At 43.3% G+C, this 22,170-nt stretch overlaps 1 protein-coding gene across 1 annotated transcript in view; it reads right to left on the reverse strand.

The window, feature by feature from the left end:
* CA5B (carbonic anhydrase 5B) overlaps positions 1–22,170 on the reverse strand; it is a 50,735-nt gene that overhangs the window by 25,342 nt on the left and 3,223 nt on the right. Inside the window, exon 2 of the mRNA XM_077146551.1 lies at positions 1,459–1,652. Coding sequence (XP_077002666.1) covers positions 1,459–1,591 — 133 coding nt within the window. The 5' untranslated portion in view covers positions 1,592–1,652. The remainder of the gene's footprint in view (positions 1–1,458; positions 1,653–22,170) is intronic.

Raw genomic sequence — 22,170 nt, forward strand, 5'->3', positions numbered from 1 at the left:
TCACCCCTGGGAAAGCTGTTGGAACCCAGGGGCCTGGAGAGAAGACCAGCAGAGATCATCTTGTGCCTTCCACGTAAGAAAGAACCTCAGTGGAAAGTTAGCTGCCTTTCCTCTGAAGAACCAACAAAATAAATCCCCTTTTATTAAAAGCCATCCGTCTCTGGTGTGTTGCATTCCAGCAGCTAGCAAACTAGAACAGACATTAATGTTGAAAAATGTTCAGCGTTACTAGAAATCAGGGAAATGAAAATTTCATTCACTATAAGATCCCATTTCACATCCTTAGCAACATTTTCACATTTGATAATACCAAGTGTTGGTGAGGATATGGAGAAACGGGACCCTTTCTCTATTTCTAGTGAGAGTAAGTTGGAAAACAACATGGCAGTGCTCAGTAAAGTTGGAGAAGCACTTACCTTACCATGTAGCAATTCTACATTTTTTGAAAATACATCTTTAAATAAATTGTTCTGGATCTTTTTCTAATTCTTTTTTTTATCTTTAATTTTTTAATGATATACACTATATATTCACATTCTATGTAATCATCCAAAGTGTACAATCAATGGTTGACAATATCATCATCTGGAAATTTCTTTTAAAGAGGGCAGAATATGAAAAAGTCCTCTTTAAACTATGTATTTAGCCATTTAACTAGACCCGTCTCTCTAGAAACACACACATGTCCCCTCTCCACCACCTCAGTGGCTCTCAGCCCTGTGATTTTGTCCGTAGAGCGCATGTGGCAATGTCTGGAGACATTTTTGGTTGTTCTGACTCTGGGGGGTGGGAGAGGGGGTGCTAGTGACGCCCAGTGGGGAGAGGCGGGGGGTGCCCCACAACACCCCACAATGCACAGGACGCCTCCCTGTAGCACAGACTCACCATGCCCAAGTGATGAGAGCCGCGGGGGAGCAACCTGGCCTCATGGAGCACAGGCTGTAACTTTGGGGCATAGGCTGTAACTTGCTGTGCCAAAAGGGGAACAAGATGGGAGTTTGAGGGGAGACCATTCGCCACCTCACACTTGCAGGCCGACTCTACAATTCGTAACTGAGGGACAGGATATTTCTGAGCGTGAAGCCCCTGAACTGCTGGCAAACATTAATATGCAACTTCCAGACACAGAAGCGTCACAGAAGTGGTCTGTGGGTGAACTTAAATACAATGAAGTTGCTAAAGAGGAACAATAAAGAACAGGTTCCAAACTATTTGCGGCTCTCCCTCTCACAGTTTCTGCATACCATCAGTTTAACATTTTGGAATTGGTCAGGAAAAGAACTTTCCACATTTTCTTTGAAAGGACAAACAGGGAAACAATTAGTCGTTCTCACGGTCCTTAAGCCCTATGAGCACACACTGAATGCCAGTGACATCACGTGGACAAACACCCAGCACGTGTGAGTTTCCCAAAACAAGCAGCCTTCCTTGCTGTCTTTGGGGAGGCGGTGTACTCACAGGCTCGGTTCCGGGTTTTGTAGGTGCAGGTGTAGAGGCTGCAGGGCCTGACCGGTGTGTGCCTGGGAATCTGCATCCTTCTCCACAGCAACCCGCGGGGAAGCACCTGACGCAGGACCCACAGGCTGTTCATCCCCCCTCTCTCCAGCCGGGAGTCTTGAGCAGCTCCCAGGTAATCACAGGAACCTAACAACCTAGGGGAAGAAAGAGGGCAGAGGAGGAAAGGCTGTGCGCCATCCAGATGGAAGAGAACGTGGACACCTCTAAGTGGGACAACAACTTCAGACTCTCCCGACACATCCTGGGGGAGGCTGCCCCAAATGGGAGTTTATGGTTTACCCTCTCTTATCCCTCAACCTCACTGGTCTCCTCTGTGCAGGGGCGGGCCTGGGACGACTGAGTCACTCGCTTTGCCAACCCCTCAGGGTTGGTAAATAGCAGAGGGTCAGGGGAACGATTTTCTTTATCCACATGAATGAAAACACTGTTTACAATACAGTTTCATAAATTAAACCCTGCAATGCCAATTAATTGTCCAGCATGGTATTTCCATGTAGGAAGAAACCAGACTAACCCCCTCCAGGCAGTCGAAATAAAAACAATAAATCTGCTCTGCATTGCTTAAAAAAATAAGATACACCCTGCCAAAATAGTCCTGGGCAGTTCTGAAATCTGTGCTTAAATATCATCCGTGACTCTGCCAGTGTTAGATGTAGCATGGGGAAAACAGAGAAAGTTAACCCTGAAATAATCGAAATAATCAAGAAGTAGATTCTATCTGAAGGTACACTTAACACTGCATTCAGGACATTTTTATTTCTCACAGGTTCACAGTGAAAGTTTCAGAACACAATCTTCTCCAAGGCCTTGACTACTATGTTCTGAAATTATGGTATGAACTTCAAATGCTTTCTCCCTGGCCCCACCCCCACACAGTGCTTCATCCACTTTTTCTGAAAAGCCCTCTCGCTGTACCAATTGAACAAACAAGTCTTGAAATGAAAGATAAACTTTTTTTTTCTTGATTACACATCACTCCAAATCTACATTTCAAATGTTTTAGCGTGATTCTTGGGATGAATTCCCATAGCTGATTCAGAACCCAATTTGAGCCTGGCCCTGCCCACCCGCCCAGCTCCCTCCTGCTCACCAGCCACACCCTCTTTAATTCTTCCAACTCCCAATGAACCTTCAGGCCCTGGGCCTGCGCAGGTGCTCTCCTCCCCGGCCCCCGCCCCTGGTACCTGGCTAACTCCCTTCTTGGAAAGCTTCCCTGCCCCTGACCCCTTCAGATGAGCTCAGCTCCCTCTTCCTCTTCGTTACAGAGCACATGGAAGGTGAATTTGGCATCTGTTTAGGAATGTACTTTATGTCTCCATCCTCCTAAGTTTCTGGGCCCCATGGGTCCAAGGACAGTGTCTCAGTCATGGCCGCCTCTCTAAGGGACACAGTGCCTGTACACTGTGGCTTTCTGTGAGGGGCAGCTGAATGTCCAGAGGAGGCTTCCTGGGTGACGGAGAAGATGTTAATCCTAATTTCATGAACCTGCAACTGTGGAGGAACTGCCAGAATGTTCTTCGACAGTAATGCTCTTTTCTTTTCTCAGATACCACTATCACCCATATGTAGGGTTTTTTTTTTCCTTTTTTAAAAATTTTATTGTGGTAACATATACATACCACATACATTTTGCCACTTAAATCTTTTTAAAAAAGCTTTGTTGTAGTGACATATATTTAACATATCACCATTTTAACTGTATAACTCAGTGGCATTAATTACATTCACAATGTTGTGTTACCATCACTGCCATCCATTACCACAACTTTTAAATCATCCCAAACAGAAACTCTGTCCACATTAAGCAAAAATTCTCCATTCCTCCCTGTCCCTAGCCAATGGCACCCCCAATCTACTTTCTGTCTGTATTAGTTAGGGTTCTCTAGAGAAACAGAATCAACAGGGAACACTTGCAAATATAAAATTTATGAAAGTGTCTCACGTGACCGTAGAAACGCAGAGTCCAAAATCCACAGGGCAGGCTGCGAAGCCGATGACTCCAATGGATGGCCTGGATGAACTCCACAGGAGAGGCTCACCAGCCAAAGCAGGAATGCAACCTGTCTCCTCTGAGTCCTCCTTAAAAGGCTTCCCATGATTGCATTTAGCATCACTAATTGCAGAAGACACTCCCCTTTGGCTGATTACAAATGGAATCAGCTGTGGATGTAGCTGACGTGATCATGACCTAATCCTATGAAATGTCCTCATTGCAACAGACAGGCCAGCGCTTGCCCAATCAGATGAACAGGTACCATAACTTGGCCAAGTTGACACCTGTCCCTAACCATGACAGTCCACCCCTTGTCAACTTGGCACATATATATATATATCACCTTAGACCATACTTAATTTCCAAATGAAAACAAATAAGCACACATTTTTTCTTTTACCTGACAATACTCAACTGTCCTGCATATAACTGGAAACACATTAAATCTCTCCAGAATAGCGTGCAAATCCTTGGGCAACATTCATTCTTAAACTTGATATCTTACAACTTAAATAGTATAACACAAACAAAACAGCATTACAGTCCTCGTTTCTGTAACTGATCACGTGGTCGAAGTTCATATTTATCACTACCTTCTTCCACTACCCATTCCATGTTCCCTTTCCCCTCAGCAAGCACTTCAGCTGGCCGTGGTTCTTTGCCTGGTGGGGTGACCCAAACCTTCATTCCTGAAGTCTCAGAGCCATTAGTGGTCCTGCCTGGATTGTGTTGTTGCAGTTTTCCATTGATTTTGATCACAGGGCATGGTAGTACTAATAGACGCCCCAGGGGATCTCCTATATTCCAAGAAAACTCTTCTTTACCTCCATTATGTAGTTCCAGTCCTACTTCCTTCTGATAGTCAGGGTCAATTACCCCAGACAATAATGTAATCCCCTTCTTGGTGTGTTGATCCAGAGGCATAAGTAGCCCAAAGTGGCCAGGTGGCAATCTTAACTTCCAGTTCAGTGGTATCACTGTTGTTTCTCCTGGAGAAAGCACACCCCGCTTTGGAACTAAAACCTGTAGACCAGCAGAACTCAGGGTAGCAGGGACAGGAAGCAAAAATTTTCCTAGTGGATCACTAGGAGTAATAGTGAGTGGCACCACACCCATTTCCACCCCTTGGTTCCTGGACCCATGGATCCTGGCTATGGGAGAAACAGCACCATACAGCGGATGCTGATTCAGAGCATACACAGCTTCCTGGAGAACATTACCCCAGCCTTTCAAGTTTTTGCCACCTAGTTGGCACCGTAATTGAGTTTTCAAAAGGCCATTCCACCGTTCTATCAATCCAGCTGCTTCTGGATGATAGGGAACATGGTAAGACCAGAGAATTCCATGAGCATGTGCCCATTCCCGCACTTCATTTGCTGTGAAGTGTGTTCCTTGATCTGAAGCAATGCTATGTGGAATACCATGACAATGGATAAGGCATTCTGTAAGCCCACGGATAGTAGTTTTGGCAGAAGCATTGCGTGCAGGGAAAGCAAACCCATATCCAGAGTATGTGTCTATTCCAGTTAGAACAAATCGCTGCCCCTTCCATGAAGGGAGTGGTCCAATGTAATCAACCTGCCACCATGTAGCTGGCTGGTCACCTCGGGGAATGGTGCCATATTGGGGGCTGAGTGTGGGTCTCTGCTGCTGGCAGATTGGGCACTCAGCAGTGGCTGTAGCCAGGTCAGCCTTGGTGAGTGGAAGTCCATGTTGCTGAGCCCATGCATAACCTCCATCCCTACCACCATGACCACTTTGTTCATGAGCCCATTGGGCAATAACAGGAGTTGCTGGGGAAAGAGGCTAACTGGTATCCATAGAATGCGTCATCTTATCCACTTGATCATTAAAATCTTCCTCTGCTGAAGTCACCCTCTGGTGTGCATTCACATGGGACACAAATATCTTCATGTTTTTAGCCCACTCAGAAAAGTCTATCCACATACTTCTTCCCCAGACCTCTTTGTCACCAATTTTCCAATTATGGTCTTTCCAAGTCCCTGACCATCCAGCCAAACCATTAGCAACAGCCCATGAGTCAGTATACAAACGCACCTCTGGCCAGTTTTCCTTCCAAGCAAAGTGAACAACCAGGTGCACTGCTCGAAGTTCTGCCCACTGGGAGGATTTCCCCTCACCACTGTCCTTCAAGGACACCCCAGAAAGGGGTTGTAATGCTGCAGCTGTCCACTTTCGGGTGGTACCTGCATATCGTGCTGAACCATCTGTAAACCAGGCCCGAGTTTTCTCTTCCTCAGTTCCTTCACTGTAAGGAACACCCCAAGAGGCCATAGCTCTGGTCTGGGAAAGAGAAGGTAATGTGGCAGCAGGAGTGGAAACCATGGGCATTTGTGCCACTTCTTCATGTAACTTACTTGTGCCTTCAAGACCTGCTCTGGCTCTATCTCGTATATACCATTTCCACTTTACAATAGAGTGCTGCTGTGCACGCCCAACTTTATGGCTTGGTGGGTCAGACAACACCCAACTCATGATAGGCAACTCAGGTCTCATGGTAACTTGGTGGCCCATGGTTAAGCATTCAGTCTCTACTAAGGCCCAGTAGCAGGCCAAAAGCTGTTTCTCAAAAGGAGAGTAGTTATCTGCAGCAGATGGTAAGGCTTTGCTCCAAAATCCTAAGGGTCTGCGTTGTGATTCTCCTATAGGGGCCTGCCAAAGGCTCCAGACAGCATCTCTATTTGCCACTGACACTTCCAGCACCATTGGGTCTGCTGGATCATATGGCCCAAGTGGCAGAGCAGCTTGCACAGCAGCCTGGACCTGTCGCAGAGCCTCCTCTTGTTCAGGTCCCCACTCAAAATTAGCAGCTTTTCTGGTCACTCGATAAATGGGCTGGAGTAGCACACCCAAATGAGGAATATGTTGTCGCCAAAATCCAAAAAGACCAACTAGGCGTTGTGCCTCTTTTTTGGTTGTGGGAGGGGCCAGATGCAGCAATTTATCCTTCACCTTAGAAGGGATATCTCGACATGCCCCACACCACTGGACACCTAAAAATTTTACTGAGGTGGAAGGCCCCTGTATTTTTGTTGGATTTATCTCCCATCCTCTGACACGCAAATGCCTTACCAGTAAATCTAGAGTAGTTGCTACTTCTTGCTCACTAGGTCCAATCAACATGATATCATCAATATAATGGACCAGTGTGATGTCTTGTGGGAGGGAGAAACGATCAAGGTCTCTGCGAACAAGATTATGACATAGGGCTGGAGAGTTGATATACCCCTGAGGTAGGACAGTGAAAGTATATTGCTGACCTTGCCAGCTGAAAGCAAACTGTTTCTGGTGGTCCTTACTAATAGCTATTGAGAAAAAAAGCATTTGCCAGATCAATAGCTGCATACCAGGTACCAGGGGATGTATTGATTTTCTCAAGCAATGATACTACATCTGGAACAACAGCTGCAATTGGAGTTACCACCTGGTTGAGTTTACGATAATCCACTGTCATTCTCCAAGACCCATCTGTTTTCTGCACAGGCCAAATAGGAGAGTTGAATGGGGATGTGGTGGGAATCACCACCCCTGCATCTTTCAAGTCCTTAAGAGTGGCAGTAATCTCTGCAATCCCTCCAGGAATACGGTATTGCTTTTGATTTACTATTTTGCTTGGTAGGGGCAGTTCTAGTGGCTTCCACTTGGCCTTTCCCACCATAATAGCCCTCACTGCATGAGTTAGAGAACCAACGTGGGGATTCTGCCAGTTGCTCAGTATGTCTATGCCAATTATACATTCTGGAACTGGGGAAATAACTACAGGATGGGTCCGGGGGCCCACTGGACCCACTGTGAGATGGACCTGAGCTAAAACTCCATTGATCACCTGGCCTCCATAAGCCCCCACTCTGACTGGTGGTCCAGAGTGACGTTTTGGGTCCCCTGGAATTAATGTCACTTCTGAACCAGTGTCTAATAATCCCCGAAATATCTGATCATTTCCTTTTCCCCAATGCACAGTTACCCTGGTAAAAGGCCGTCGGTCTCCTTGGGGAAGACTTAGAGGAAGGTCAATGGTATAAATTTGTGGCAGTGTAACAGGTTTCTTCCCCATAGGGACCTGGCCTCCCCTTCATTCAAGGGGCTCAGGGTCTGTAAACTGTTTCAAGTCTGGAAATTGATTAAGGGGCCGTGACTCTGTGTTTTTGTAATTCAGGTTAGACTTCTGTTCCCTTGACCTAGAACTCTTTTGTTTATACAGCTCCAACAAGAATTTAGTAGACTGCCCTTCTATTGTATTTCTAGGCACCCCATGCCACAAATCTCTGCGTGTCATATAATTTTGACTCCTGCTTTGAGTTTGTGGTCTATTATAATAGCCGCGTCTACCCTGTCTTTGGTGATTAAGTGCTGCCACCTGGCTTCTGCCAACTCGGGATCCTGTCATCCCCATTGTGTTTAAGGATTCCAGCTCAGTGACAGCAGTTCCTACAGTAATATCTGACCTACAGAGAAGTGCAACCACAGAGCTCTTCAGGGATGATGGTGCTAGTCTCACAAACTTATTTCTCACTGTTCTGGTAAAAGGTGCATCTTCTGGACATTCCTGGGGTGTAAGAGCAGGCTTTGCATGATAAATCCACTCTAACATCCCAATCTCTCTAAGCCTCTGGATCCCCTCATCTACATTATACCAGGGCAGTTCTGGCATTTCAACCTCAGGTAATGTTGGCCACCTTTTGATCCATGTTTCAACCAACCACCCAAACAAGCTGTTAACACCTTTTCTAACTGCTCTAGCTATAACATTGAATGCAGAATCTCTGCTTAGTGGGCCCATATCAATAAATTCAGCCTGATCCAGCCTTATATTCCTCCCACCATTATCCCACACTCTTAAAATCCATTGCCACACATATTCCCCTGATTTCTGTCTATATAAATTGGAAAACTCACACAGTTCTTTTGGAGTATAACGTACCTCCTCATGTGTGATACTTTGTACCTCACCTTTAGGGGCCTGTTGGGACTTTAGTCTAGTTATAGGTCTAGAAGAAATGAGGGGTGGTGGGGGTGGGTCATGAAAAGAATTAGAAATATCTTCCAAGCCATTTGCTTCAGGGCTTTCATTTGCAGTTTCATCTGGTGAAACAGGATTAATAACTCTAGGACTAATCCCTTCAGGAGGAGGTTGGGTGGCCAATTCCTCAAGGCAGGCTGAAGGTGGGGCGGTTATGTCCTCAGGGCAGACTATTACAGGGTTATCTAAAGAAGGCTCAGCATGGTCTAGGGTTTCAACCTCACCCCCAACATCATTATCAATCCATACGTCACCATCCCATTTTTCAGGGTCCCACTCCTTTCCAATCAATGCCCTCACTTTAACGGCAGACACCATGCAAGACTGAGATTTCAGTTTACGTTGTAAAGTTGCTACTCTAACAATAAGATTCTGAGTCTGATTTTCAGAGATCTCAAGTCTACGGCTACAGGAAATAAAATTTTCCTTCAGGATACTCATAGAAACCTCTACATCTTTCAGACGGCACTTAAGCTTCTTGTTTGAAGCCTTAAGCCCATCCCTTTCACCCTTTAATGTAGACAGTGTATCTAACAACAACCAACCAACATCTCTATAACTCTTATTTCTACAAAACTCTGTAAAGGTGTCAAAAACATTATCCCCCAGAGTCTGGCTTCGTACAAGCGAAGCATTAGGAGAATCGAATGATGATATTTTGACTATCTCCTTTGCCAACTCAGTCCATGGATTGGGAGTGTCATTCTGATTACGGGAATCAGAGTCCTTAGTGTCTCTGAGCCCAGTCAGAGTAGAAAACCATTCATAAAAACCCATTTTTAAGATTCTGTTCCTTAAGAACCACTCCCGGTACCAAGATGTATTAGTTAGGGTTCTCTAGAGAAACAGAATCAACAGGGAACACTTGCAAATATAAAATTTATGAAAGTGTCTCACGTGACCGTAGAAACGCAGAGTCCAAAATCCACAGGGCAGGCTGCGAAGCCGATGACTCCAATGGATGGCCTGGATGAACTCCACAGGAGAGGCTCACCAGCCAAAGCAGGAATGCAACCTGTCTCCTCTGAGTCCTCCTTAAAAGGCTTCCCATGATTGCATTTAGCATCACTAATTGCAGAAGACACTCCCCTTTGGCTGATTACAAATGGAATCAGCTGTGGATGTAGCTGACGTGATCATGACCTAATCCTATGAAATGTCCTCATTGCAACAGACAGGCCAGCGCTTGCCCAATCAGATGAACAGGTACCATAACTTGGCCAAGTTGACACCTGTCCCTAACCATGACACTGTCTTTATGAGTTTGCCTATTCTAGATAATTTCTATAAGTGGAATCATACTTCTTTGCCTGACTTATTACACTCAACATAATGTTTTTAGGTTCATCCACGTTTTAGCATGGGTCAGAACTCCACTCCTTTTTACAGCTGAGTATTATTCCATTGTCTGGTTAACCACATGGTGTTGCTCCACTCATCCATCAGTGACCACTTGGGCTACTTCCATCTTTTGGCTATCATGAATAATGCTGCTATGCACGTTGGTGTCCTAGTATTTCTTTGCAACCTTGTTTTCAATGGGAGGTTTTACTTTTTAATAAGATTAAAACCTGGTGAAATTTCTCTTCTTCCACTGGGCATGGGCCAGGCCTGTGCTCAGTTCCTGGTCTGGTTGTGTTTGTTCCAGGAATCAGTGCAGTCTCTGAAAAGTCTTCCTGTCCACCAGTGTCTGCCTCCTCAGAGTGATTCTATAACTCAAGCACCCACGACTCCCACAAGGATGGGTTCAGAAATGGAAAAATCCCAAGGAGGAAAATCTTTAATGACAGCCCTCCACCCAGAGGGGAGGACAAGAAGAACGAGCAGTGTGGGGCCCCCCACGAAGATGGCTGCCTCCGGCCTCAGTTGCACCCTCGCAGAAGAGAGCACTCTGACCAAAAGGCTCTCCGTTTCTTCTACTGACTTTTAGCATAGTTTCTCATTTTAATAAGTAATAAAATAACCGGGTGCTCCTTTGGCTGGGAGTTCCCCAGGACTAGCTATAATGGCAAGTTGAGATTGTATTTTTGTTTTTAATAATTTATTCCCTTCCTTGCTGGAACTATTTTTAAGACTTTCCAAATCAAACAAAAGCAGCTTCAGAAAAACAGCTGGCTGCATCATGGTTTGGTTCAGTTCTACCCAAAGCCTGAAATTCTGAGAGAAAACTTTTTGAAAAAGGGAGATTCTCACCAATTTAGCCTTTCAAATCAATGCAAACTGGCAACATTATTAAATGTCCAGTGCCTTGCTGAGTGCTCTGAGTCAACAGAAAGGCAGTTACAATATTAAATTCATTGCACTGATGGGGCTTTATATGGATGTTCACTTACCCTGCACTTGATTCCCAAAATTTGACATGCTATCATAAATTTATGAATATGTGGATAATTTGCATACGTTAAATTTTAGAATTGCTCTGAAATATGTTACCATACATCTTTTTCTTTTTTTATTAATAAAACCAATCAACATACAAACACGAACATTCTTAACATATGAACATTCCATATTTGGTGTGCAATCAGTGGCTCACAATATCATCACATAGTTGTATTCTCATCACCATGATCACTTCTCAGAACATTTACATCATTCCAGAAAAAGAAATAAAAAGAAAAATCTCATATATATCATACCCCTTACCCCTCCCTCTCATTGACCATTAGTATTACCCTCTACTCAATTTATTTTAACATCTGTTCCCCCTATTATTTATTTATTTTTAATCCATATTTTTCACTCATCTGTTCATACCATAGATAAAAGGAGCATCAGAACAATGTTTTCACAACCACACATTCACATTGCGAAAGCTATATCATTATACAATCATCTTCAAGAAACATGGCTACTGGATCACAGCTCCACATTTTCAGGCACTTCCCTCTAGCCTCTCTAATACACTGTAAACTATAAAGGGGATATCTATATAATGCGTGAGAATAACCTCCAGGATAACCTCTTAACTTTATTTGAAATCTTTCAGCCACTGACACTCTATTTTGTCTCATTTCTGTCTTCCCCCTTTCAGTTGAGTTTTTCTCAATCCCTTGCTGCTGAGTCCCAGCTCATTCTAGGATTTCTGTCCCACATTGCCAGGGAGGTTTACACCCCTGGGAGTCAAGTCCCACGTAGAGAGGGGGAGGGCGGTGAGTTTGCTTGCTGTGTTGGCTGAGAGACAGGCCACAGAGGTTCTCTGGGGGTGACTCTTAGGCCTAATTTTTAGTAGGCTTAGCCTACTACTTATCCCTTTGTGGGGATAAGTTTCATATGAATGAACTCCAAGATAGAGGGATTGGCTTATTGATTTTGTTGTCCTCATTGCGAGAACATCAGGCCTTCCCCAAATGGGGAAGTTGAATGTTCCCCCTTTCTCAAATATTTTAAAAATATTAAAAAATATATTTTATTGAGAAATCTCCATATACATATAATATCCAACCATATCATAGAATCAATGGCTCACGATATCATCACACAGTTGTATATTCTTCACTAGGATCATTTTTAGAACATTTGCATCACTTCAGAAAAAGAAACAAAAAGGAAAAAAAAAGAACTCATACATCCCATCCCCCTTATCCCTCCTTTTCATTGTCCAACAGTATTTCAATCTACCTAATTTTTATCCTTTATCTCTACCTGTTATTCATTTATTCATTTATTTTTTATCCTTTTTTTTTCTTTTACTCATCTATCCAAATCCTAGATTAATGAAGCATCACATTCAAGGTTTTCACAATCACATGGTCACATTGTAAAAGCTATATCATTATACAGTCCTCTTCAAGAATCAAGGCTACTGGAATACAGTTCAACAGTTTCAGGTACTTCCCTCTAGCCACTCCAATACATCATAAACTAAAAAGGGAGATCTATATAATGTGTAAGAATAACCTTCAGGATAACCTCTTGACTCTGCAATCCCTCAGCCACTGAGACTTTATTTTGTTTCATTACTCTCTTTCCCCTTTGGTCAAGAGGCTTTCTGATTCCCATGATGCCAAGTCCCAACTCATCCCCGGGAGTCAGGTCCCATGTTGCCATGGAGATTTACACCCCTGGGAGTCATGTCCCATGTAGCAGGGAGCACAGTGAATTCACCTGCCAACTTGGCTTAGAGAGAGAGGCCACATCTGAGCAACAAAAGAGGTTCTCTGGGGGTGACTCTAAGGTATAATTATAAGTAGGCTTAGCTTCTTCTTTGCAGGAATAAGCTTCATAGGTGTGAACCCCAAGATTGAGGGCTCAGCCTATTGAATTGGCTATCCCCACTGCTTGTGAGCATATCAGGAATTCTCCAGATTGGGAAGTTGAATACTTCCTTCTTTCTCCCCAGTTCCTCAAGCGCTGAGAGGGTACCAAATAATGTCAAGATGTCAACACCACCCAAAACAATCCACAGATTCAATGCAATCCCAATTAAAACTCCAGCACTCTTTCCTGCAGAAATGGAAAATCCAATGACCAAATCCAAATGGAAGGTTAAGTGGCCCTCATACCAAAGCCTTTCTGAAAAAGACAAATGAAGTTGGATGTTCTAGTTTGCTAGCTGCTGGAATTCAATATACCAGAAATGGAATGGCTTTAAAAAAGGGGAATTTAATCAGATGCTAGTTTACACTTCCAAGGTTGAGAAAATGTCCAATTAAAACAAGTCTATAGAAATGTCCAATCAAAGGCACCCAGGGAAAGATACCTTGGTTCAAGAAGGCCGATGAAGTTCAGGGTTTCTCTCTCAAGTGAGAAGTCACATGGTGAACACAGTCAGAGTTTCTCTCTCATCTGGACAGGCAAATGGTGAATACAGTCAGGGTTCCTTTCTCATCTGGAAGGGCACATGGCAAACATGGCACCATCTGCTAGCTTCTCCTGGCTTCCTGTTTCATGAAGCTCCCTGGGAGTTGTTTTCCTTCTTCATCTCCAAAGGTTGCTGGCTCATGGACTCTCTGCTTTGTGGTGCTGCAGCATTCTCTGCGCTCTCCGAATCTCCCATTCTCCAAAATGTTTCCTCTTTTATAGGACTCCAGTAAACCAATCAAACCCACCCAAATGGGTGGAGACATGTCGCCACCTAATCCAGCTTAACAATCACTCTTGATTAAATCACATCTCCAGGGAGATGATCTGATTACAGTGTCAAACATACAGTATTGAATAGAGACTTAGATTAAAATATGGCTTTTCTAGGGGACTGTTCTAGTTTGCTAGCTGTTGGAATGCAATATACCAGAAACAGAATGGCTTTTAAAAGGGAGAATTTAATGAGTTGCAAGTTTACCGTTCTAAGGCCGAGAAAATGTCCCAATTACAAGTCTATAGAAATGTCCAGTCACAGGCATCCAAAGAAAGATACCTTGATTCAAGAAGGCCAATGAAGTTCAGGGTTTCTCTCTCAAGTGAGAAGGCATGTGGCGAACACAGTCAGGGCTTCTCTCTCAGCTGGAAGGGCACGTGGCGAACATGGCATCATCATCTGCTAGTTTTCTCTCTTGGCTTCCAGTTTCATGAAGCTTCCTGGGAGGTATGTTCCTTCTTCATCAACAAAGGTCGCTGGCTGGTGGACTCTCTGCTTCATAGTGTTGCTCTCTCTCAATCTCTCTGAATCTCTTTCTCCAAAATGTTTCCTCTTTTATAGGACTCCAATAAACCAATCAAGATCCACCCAAATGGGTGGAGACATGTCATCCCCTAATCAGTTTAACAACCACTCTTGACTAAATCACATCACCCAGGGAGATGATCTCATTACAGTTTCAAACATACAGTATTGAATGGAGATTATTCTACCTTTATGAAATGGGATTTATATTAAAACATGGCTTTTCTTAGGGGGCATACTTCCTTTCAAACCAGCACAGGGACATACAACCTTTCAAACCAGCACACTGGATGACTCACCTAACTCAAAACCCCACGATCTCAAAACCCACCATAAAGCCTAAGTTATCAAAAACAATGATATTGGCACACAGGACAGACATCTAGAGCAATGAACAGAATCGAGAGTCACAGAAACAAATCCTACATACTACTATCTTCCAAGACAGAAGTATCATAATCCATTCAAGCATATTCCTATCTATGAACATATATATATATATATACTTTTTCTTTTTATTAAAATTCTTTTTTTATCACAATTGACATTTTTTTCTTTTTGTGAAAAATAACATATACAAAATGGAAATTAATTTCAAAATACATCAAAATAATTAATTGTTGAACAGATTTCAGAGTTTGGTATGGGTTACAATTCTACAATTTTAGGTTTTTACTTCTAGCTGCTCTAAGATACTGGAAACTAAGAGAAATATCAATATAATGATTCAGCACTCATACTCATGTGTTATACCCTAACTTCTCTGTATAACTCCACTATCCCCTTTGATCTTTCTCCCACTCTTTACGGGTAATTGGGCTATGACCATTCTAGCCTTTTCATGTTGGAAGGGGCTATCAATAATAGGGGATGGGGGATGGAACTAGCTGATGTTCTGGGGAGGCTGGCCCTAGTCCTGCATTTCAGGACTTATCTGGTCCAGGGACCCATCTGGAAGTTGTAGGTTTCTGGAAAGTTACCCTAGTGCATGGAGCCTTTGTAGAATCTTACATAATGCCCTAGGTGTTCTTTAGGATTGGCAGGAATGGTTTTGGTTGGGGTTTGGCAAGTTATGATAGGTAGCAGTGTCTAAAGGAAGCTTGTTAAGAGTGCCCCCCAGTTTAGCCCCTCAACTTAATTTGAACTCTCTCAGCCACTGATAACTTATTTGTTATACTTCTTTCCCCCCTTTCGGTCAGGATGGCATTGTTGATTCCATGATGCCAGGACCAGGTTCACCCCTGGGGGTCTTCTCCCATGCCGCCAGGATGACTTTCACCCCTGGATGTCATGTCCTATGTAGTGGGGAGGGCAATAATTTCACTTGTAGAATTGGGCTTAGAGAAACAGAGACCACATCTGTGCAACAAAAGAGGTCCTGCGGAAGTAACTCTTAAGCATACCTATAGGTAGGCTAAGCTTCACCACTATATACATAAGCTTCACAAGAGCACCAAGCCTTGGATTTTGAGGTTTGGCCTTATGAAACTTATTTCTGTAGGGGAGAAGCTATGACTATCTATAATGAGGCCTAAGAGTTGCTTCCAGGAAGTCTTTGTTGCTCAGATGTGGCCTCTCTCTCTAAGCCCAATTGCAAGAAAAATCGTTGCCCTCCCCCTATGTGATACAAGTCATTCAGGATTGAAAGTCTCCATGACAATGTGGGGCATGATTCCTGGGGATGTCTGGCCCTGGCAGGTGGGATCAACAACACTTTCCTGAACAAAAAGGGGGAAAGACATGTAATAAAATAAGGCATCAATGACCAAGAGAGATCAAATGGAGTCAAGAGACCATTCTGGAGGCTGCTCTTTTTTTTTTTTTTACATGGGCAAGCACCGGGAATCAAACCCAGGTCCTTGGGGCTGGCAGGCAAGCATTCTTACCTGCTGAGCCACCATGGCCCACCCTTTGGAGGTTACTCTTAAGCAAACTTCAGTTAGATAGTGCTAATTGCCATGGTTTGCTAACCCCCAGTCAATACCACTCCTGTTTACTTAAGAACACCTAGGGCTCTGAGACTCTATAAAGGTTTCATGGACTAGGTTTGCCTTCCTGGAACATATAATTCCCAGAGGGTCCCTAGGGCAGATAAATCCTAAAACTCAAGAAACCAGCCTCTTCAGGATTATCAATTAATTACATCCCCCTATCCTTTAGTGTGGACAGCCCTTCTCAACATGAAAAAGTTAGAACAGGCATTTCCCAAAGATCCCTATAAGCTGGGAGAAGGTTTAAGGAGAAAAAGGAGGTATAACAGAGAAAATGGGATTTCACAAATGAGTATGCTGCTAAAACACTATATTAATATTCCTTCTAGCCCCTAGTGTTTTGGAGCAGCTAGAAGGAAATATCTGAGATGATGGAATGGTAGGCCATGACAAACTCTGGGATCTGTTCTGTAACTGCTTGTTGAAGAGTGCTTTGAAAATTATTGATTTTTTCTTTCTTTGCCTTGTATACAGTTATATTTTACATTTAAAAAAAAAGTTTGAAAAAATCCTGCCTGATCTAAAATAGGACCTTACCCAAATATAAACCTAAGTTAGTTTCACAGGGATTGGAATTCTGCCATTAATCATTTTGATTTCAGCCTTTATTGCCGTTTATTTTGTTCTAGGCACTGTGTGAGAGGTGCTGTGATGCAAAGAAGCCATAAAAAAGAATGAAGGACTGATCCCTGCTACAGTGCGGATGAGCCTTGAAAACATTATGCCAAGTAGAAGAAGCCAGACACAAATGATCACAAATCATAAATCATATTTTATGATTCCATTTATATGAAATATTCAGAATAGGCAGATCCATAAAGAGAAGAAGCATATTAGTAGTTGCCAGGGGCTGCGAGGAGGGTGCAATGGGCAGTGCTGCTAATAGGTACTCGGTTTCATTCTGGGGTGAAGAAAATGTTCTGGAACTAGACAGAAGTGATGGCTGAACAAACTTTGAATATTCTAAATGCCTCTGTGTTGTACACTTTAAAGCAATTAGTTTTATGTTATGTTACGTGAATTTTTTCTCAATAATAAAATGTTTCTATTTTTTAAAATGAACCAGGCATGACCCTCACCTTCCAGGTGCTTAATTTCTCCTCTTAGAAGCTTCTTGAAATGCACACACTAAGGGAAAGGAAACACATACCAAACCAGTTCACACCTATGGCCTCCTCAGATTCTGCCTTCTCCTGCCAAAAGGAGGGTTCCCAGGAGTTTGGCTATGTGTGGGTGGCGTGGGAGTGCCAAAAGACATAAAAGAAACTGAGGGGGCACTAAAGACACATTTCAATACTTGAGACGCATCATGTCATCTTCCCAAGAACAGTATAAAATACATAAAGCCATACTGTGATTCCCAGGGATACCGGGCAGGGAGGCAAACATTATGAGTTCTTCCTTCAATATCTTTATGTAATCTCTGTGATTAAGCAGCTTTGAACGAGCACTTCTGCTCATACTGCTTCTACAGATCTGCTTGATCAGAGCTAGAGGGGGGAGAAGTTTACACCTAAGTGTAAAGAGAGAAAATGACACCTTACTAGGTGTGGCCAAGGAAAAGAGGAAGCATAGTTATTTCATATTACACCTCACCAGAGACAACTGAGGGCTGGGCATAATTCTAACTCATCATCAGGAGCCATTTGAAGGGACAATTATTGTAAAGTGAAGCACAGCACAATGAGAAGCCAGCTTTTTGGGTTCCACACCATGGGCTCTGCTGTATGCATCTGTTTAAGTTCGTTAAATGCTGCCAGAATGCAATATACCAGAAATGGAACGGCTTTTAAAAAGGAAATTTATTAAGTTACAAGTTTACAGTTTTAAGGCCATAAAAATGTCCAAACTAAGGCATCCAGAGAAAGATACCTTGACTCAAGAAAGGCCAATGTCTGTCACATGGGAAGGCACGTGGCTGGCATCTGCTCGTCCTCATTCCTGGTCCAGTTGCTTCCAGCTTCTGAGGCCAATGGTTTCCTCTCTAAGCGTCTATGAGCCTTCACTTAGCTCCTCTGGGACACAAGTCTGGGTTCTGGCTTGCTTAGTATCTCATTGGAAGGCACATGGCAGTGCCTGTTGGGCTCTGCATCTCCAAACATCCGTGTCTAAGCATCTCTCTCTGTGTTGTTACTCCAAGAATCTCCAAATGTCTGTGTTTCTGTCGGCTCTGGTTCCTGGCTAGCTTCTGTTGGCTCTCTCAGCTCCTGGCGTCTCCTGGGGATTCTGCATTTCCAAAGTCTATGTCTGTGTCTGCATCTGCATCTGAGGTTTCTCCAAAATGTTTCCCCTTTTAAAGGACTCTAGTAAACGAATCAAGACCCATCTTGAATGGGTGGAGCCACATCTCCATTTAATCAAAAGGCCACACCCACAGTTGGGTGTGTCATATCTCCATGGAAGTAACCTAACCAAAAGGCCACACCCACAATTGAGTGGGTCAGTTTCCATGGAAACAATCTAATCAAAGGGGTCTAGCCCCACAAGATTGGATCAGGATTACAACATGGCTTTTCTGGGGTATATAATAGTTCTCAAACCAGCACAGCATCCCTTTGCCCACAAACACCCTTCCATCCTAACTCCCCTACCTGGGGGACCTTGAGGCCAGGGACACCTAAGTTTGTCTGCACTGCCCCATAGGTGCTTGAAATTCTCAAAGCAAAGTTCAAAGCACTTTGTGTGTGTATGTGTGTGTGTGTGTGTATGTATGTGTGAATACATTTTTTGGAGGGGGCATTCCTGTCAAAATGTCTGAGGAGATGCAGATTTATAGGCAAACGTCTGACTCAGGATTTGAGACAGACTGCTAATAAACTTTCAAGAGACTACCTTGATAGCACCTGGGGCCACATAAGAGGGTCTAGTTTACAAATACCTTTCATTAACTTACCTAATTCTGCAAGAGTAGAGAATAATCAGTCATTGGCTACCTGAGTTTAGAATCTGATCCTATGTTCTGTTCCTTAACTTTTCATTATGGAAAACTTTAAACTTATACAAATATAGTTTAGAATAACATAATAAATTACCTATATACCTGTGGTGGTTTGAAGCTATGTACCCCAGAAATACATGTTCTTAAACTTAATCCATTCCTGTGGCTGTGAACCTGTGTAAACAGGACCTTTTGTGAGGTTTCGTCAGATAGGCTGTGGGGCCCAAGATGGTCTTAATCCTATTACTGAAGGCCTTAGAGGGGAGGAAAAAAAGTCTCAGAGAGCAGCCAGAAGCTGAAATTCAAGGGAACCTGGAAGAGAAGGGAGAGGCCAGGAGAGGTGGCCATGTGCACTGTCACATGTCAGAAGAGCCAAGGGCCAAGGATCACCTGCAGCCAGTTCCAGAACCCCAGTCTTCGGGAAGAAAACATCACCTTGAAGATACTTTAATTTGGACTTCTCCTAGCCTTAAAAATCATCACCCAATGAATTCCCATTATTTAAGCCAACCCACCGCATGGTGCTTGCTTTAGCAACAAGGAAATGAAAACAGTACCCATACCCCACTTTGCAATTATCCATTTGTGGCCAGTCATGTTTCCTTTATACCCCTCCGCACCACAGGATTATTTTGAAGCAAATCGTAGATATCATATCAATTCATCCATGTTTATTTTTTGTAGGAAAATATCCTCCTAATTTGTAGTGATAAATACAATTCAGCAGGCTCAACATGGAGGTGCCTGTGCTAAGCCCCATGTCAGCAAAACCAAAATCTAAGTTTCCATTCCCTGTAAATGCCTGGCTGGCCCAGAGAACACCATTTAAACCTGCTAATCAACTACTGCCAATCCCCTTATTCTCCCACCAGCTAACTTCCTCACTGCTAAGTAATCACCTGCACCAGCCATATTAGGAAATGGAGTTTGTAATTAACCAATGAGGATTTCCTCCACATGTCCTCCCTTTGTTCAGCAGAATTCCTCTCTACCTGGGAATTCCTCTCTTCCTTGTAGTGATCAGAATCTTCCCAATTCAGGAATTGATTCAATAAAACTCACTGAGAGCGAAACAAATTTCACGCAAATTTTTAACAATAGTTTCTTCTCCATAAAAACTTTCCGTATGAAACAGCCTGTGGCGATATTTTATTGACAGAAAGAAAATGAAAACTTTTATATCACTTTTATATAAAACTTTTATTTAACTTACAAAAGAAATTTACAAAAAGCGAAGAAGTCCAGTAACCCAACAGACTTTCTCCATGCCTAGGTATCCCTTCTTCAAAGCACTTCCCTTTTCTCTTGACCTCTCCATCGTAACTTTGGAGGGGAGCTCAGGTTTGGAACTTGATGCTGGCTTCAAACTTGGAAGACTATATTCAGCATGAAACTGCATAATCTATCATCGCAGAGTAAAAGGATTTTTATGAATTGAGAGGGTGTTGATCAAGACATAATGTACATGCCTAAACTTATGAAAGAAGTTGAGAACCAGGGGAGTGGTAACACTGTCCAAGAAGCTCACTCTTTCTGTGACTCCTAATAGGGGGAGGGATGTGAAAAGCTCTTTGAAAAAGTTGCGTTAAATAAATACAGGTTACCATTTACTCAAACTGAACTTGCTAAAAAGCTACTTATGATTTAAATTCAACAAGTAAGAAAATGGAAAGCAGTTTCGGGTGGTTCTTTTTATTGTGGAAAAATAACATTTATAAAAAAGCAATACATTTTGGGTGGTTCTTAATAACAACTAAACAAAATGTTCTTTTAAGAAATTTATTTAGTACTACACACTTCTGCACTGAAGCTTCCAAACTGCAAAGGATCCTGAGAAATATTGCTTTAATTCTGTGCTTGCTTTCCATTGAATTCCAAAGCACTGTGCAAGGTGTAAAGCTGAAAAATCTTGCTGTCTCCACTTCTACAAGCTTGCCAACTACAGGGAAAAATTACTTAAGCAAATAATTTATTTGCTGATGCAATGAGGACCCAGACTTAGTGAAAGGAGAACATAAAGGGCAGATGCTCTAAGGTGTAAGAGGGGGTGGCATCTGAACCTTGTGCCACAGGAGAGAGACCAGTTCCACAGGAGGGGGCAAAGGGAGAGCGAAGGGCAGGGAAACTGTTAGGGATGATAAGGACATGGGAGGGGGAGCACAATTAGACCCAAGACCAGAGAGGACAGCTGGGGTTGAAACAGGGAGAACCCTGGGTTTATTTAACCAACCATCACAAGGCCGTGAGCGAAGTGTCATGGGGAGGTAGGCAAACAAGTGGAAAAGGACTCCTTTCTTGCTTACAATCTTGTTGGAAAGAGAGACTTATTAATTCAAAGCCAAGTGAAATTTACACTCAATTGAAAGGAGCTGTTGGCTCAGCCTTCAAAGGCAAGGTTGTGATAAGACAAGGGGAAGGGCATACCTGGCCACTGTGGGAGCTGTATATGCAGAGCAGTGGGCACGCACGTGGCCAGGACATAGGGCCCAGCACAAGAGGCCATGTGGGGGTCTTGGGCCTGTTAGCATGGCAACCAGAATAGTCTGGGTAACTGATCATCACTGAATAGTCTGCAGTCATGCTGTCTGTGCGAGATGCCATGACGGGCAGGTAATGACACCTGGTCCAGAAGAAGTGTCTCCTGCCCACTTCCAGACTTGCTCTCTAGGATTAGGGAGACAGGAAAGTTCCAGAAGAACTGGCATCACCCTCCTTCTCTTCAACTTCCTCCTCCCCAGAACCTCCCTTGTGGTGGACTCCATGTAGCAGCCCAGTAGTGTGAACCTTTATCTGTTACCAAGAATGTTGCCGATCTCCCTGCTGTGGACAATGACGCTGCAGACTTTCTCTTCTTTCGTTTAGAAAGAAAAACCTGTTTGCGGTAACAAAGCCAGAAGTTCCTAAACTTCACATCATTTCAAGGCTACAAATGATATTTGCTCGCACACTGGTCAAGCACATACCCAGGGGACACAGTGGAAGGTGGGTCTGGATGGGGATTTAAGGTTAATTTGGGGAGTATAAATTCTCAAGAGACCAGAGGGCTTTTGGATTTCATTCCATGGGTACAGGAGAAAACACTGA

This window comes from Tamandua tetradactyla, chromosome X (assembly GCF_023851605.1).
Source record: "Tamandua tetradactyla isolate mTamTet1 chromosome X, mTamTet1.pri, whole genome shotgun sequence".
NCBI lineage: Eukaryota > Metazoa > Chordata > Mammalia > Pilosa > Myrmecophagidae > Tamandua > Tamandua tetradactyla.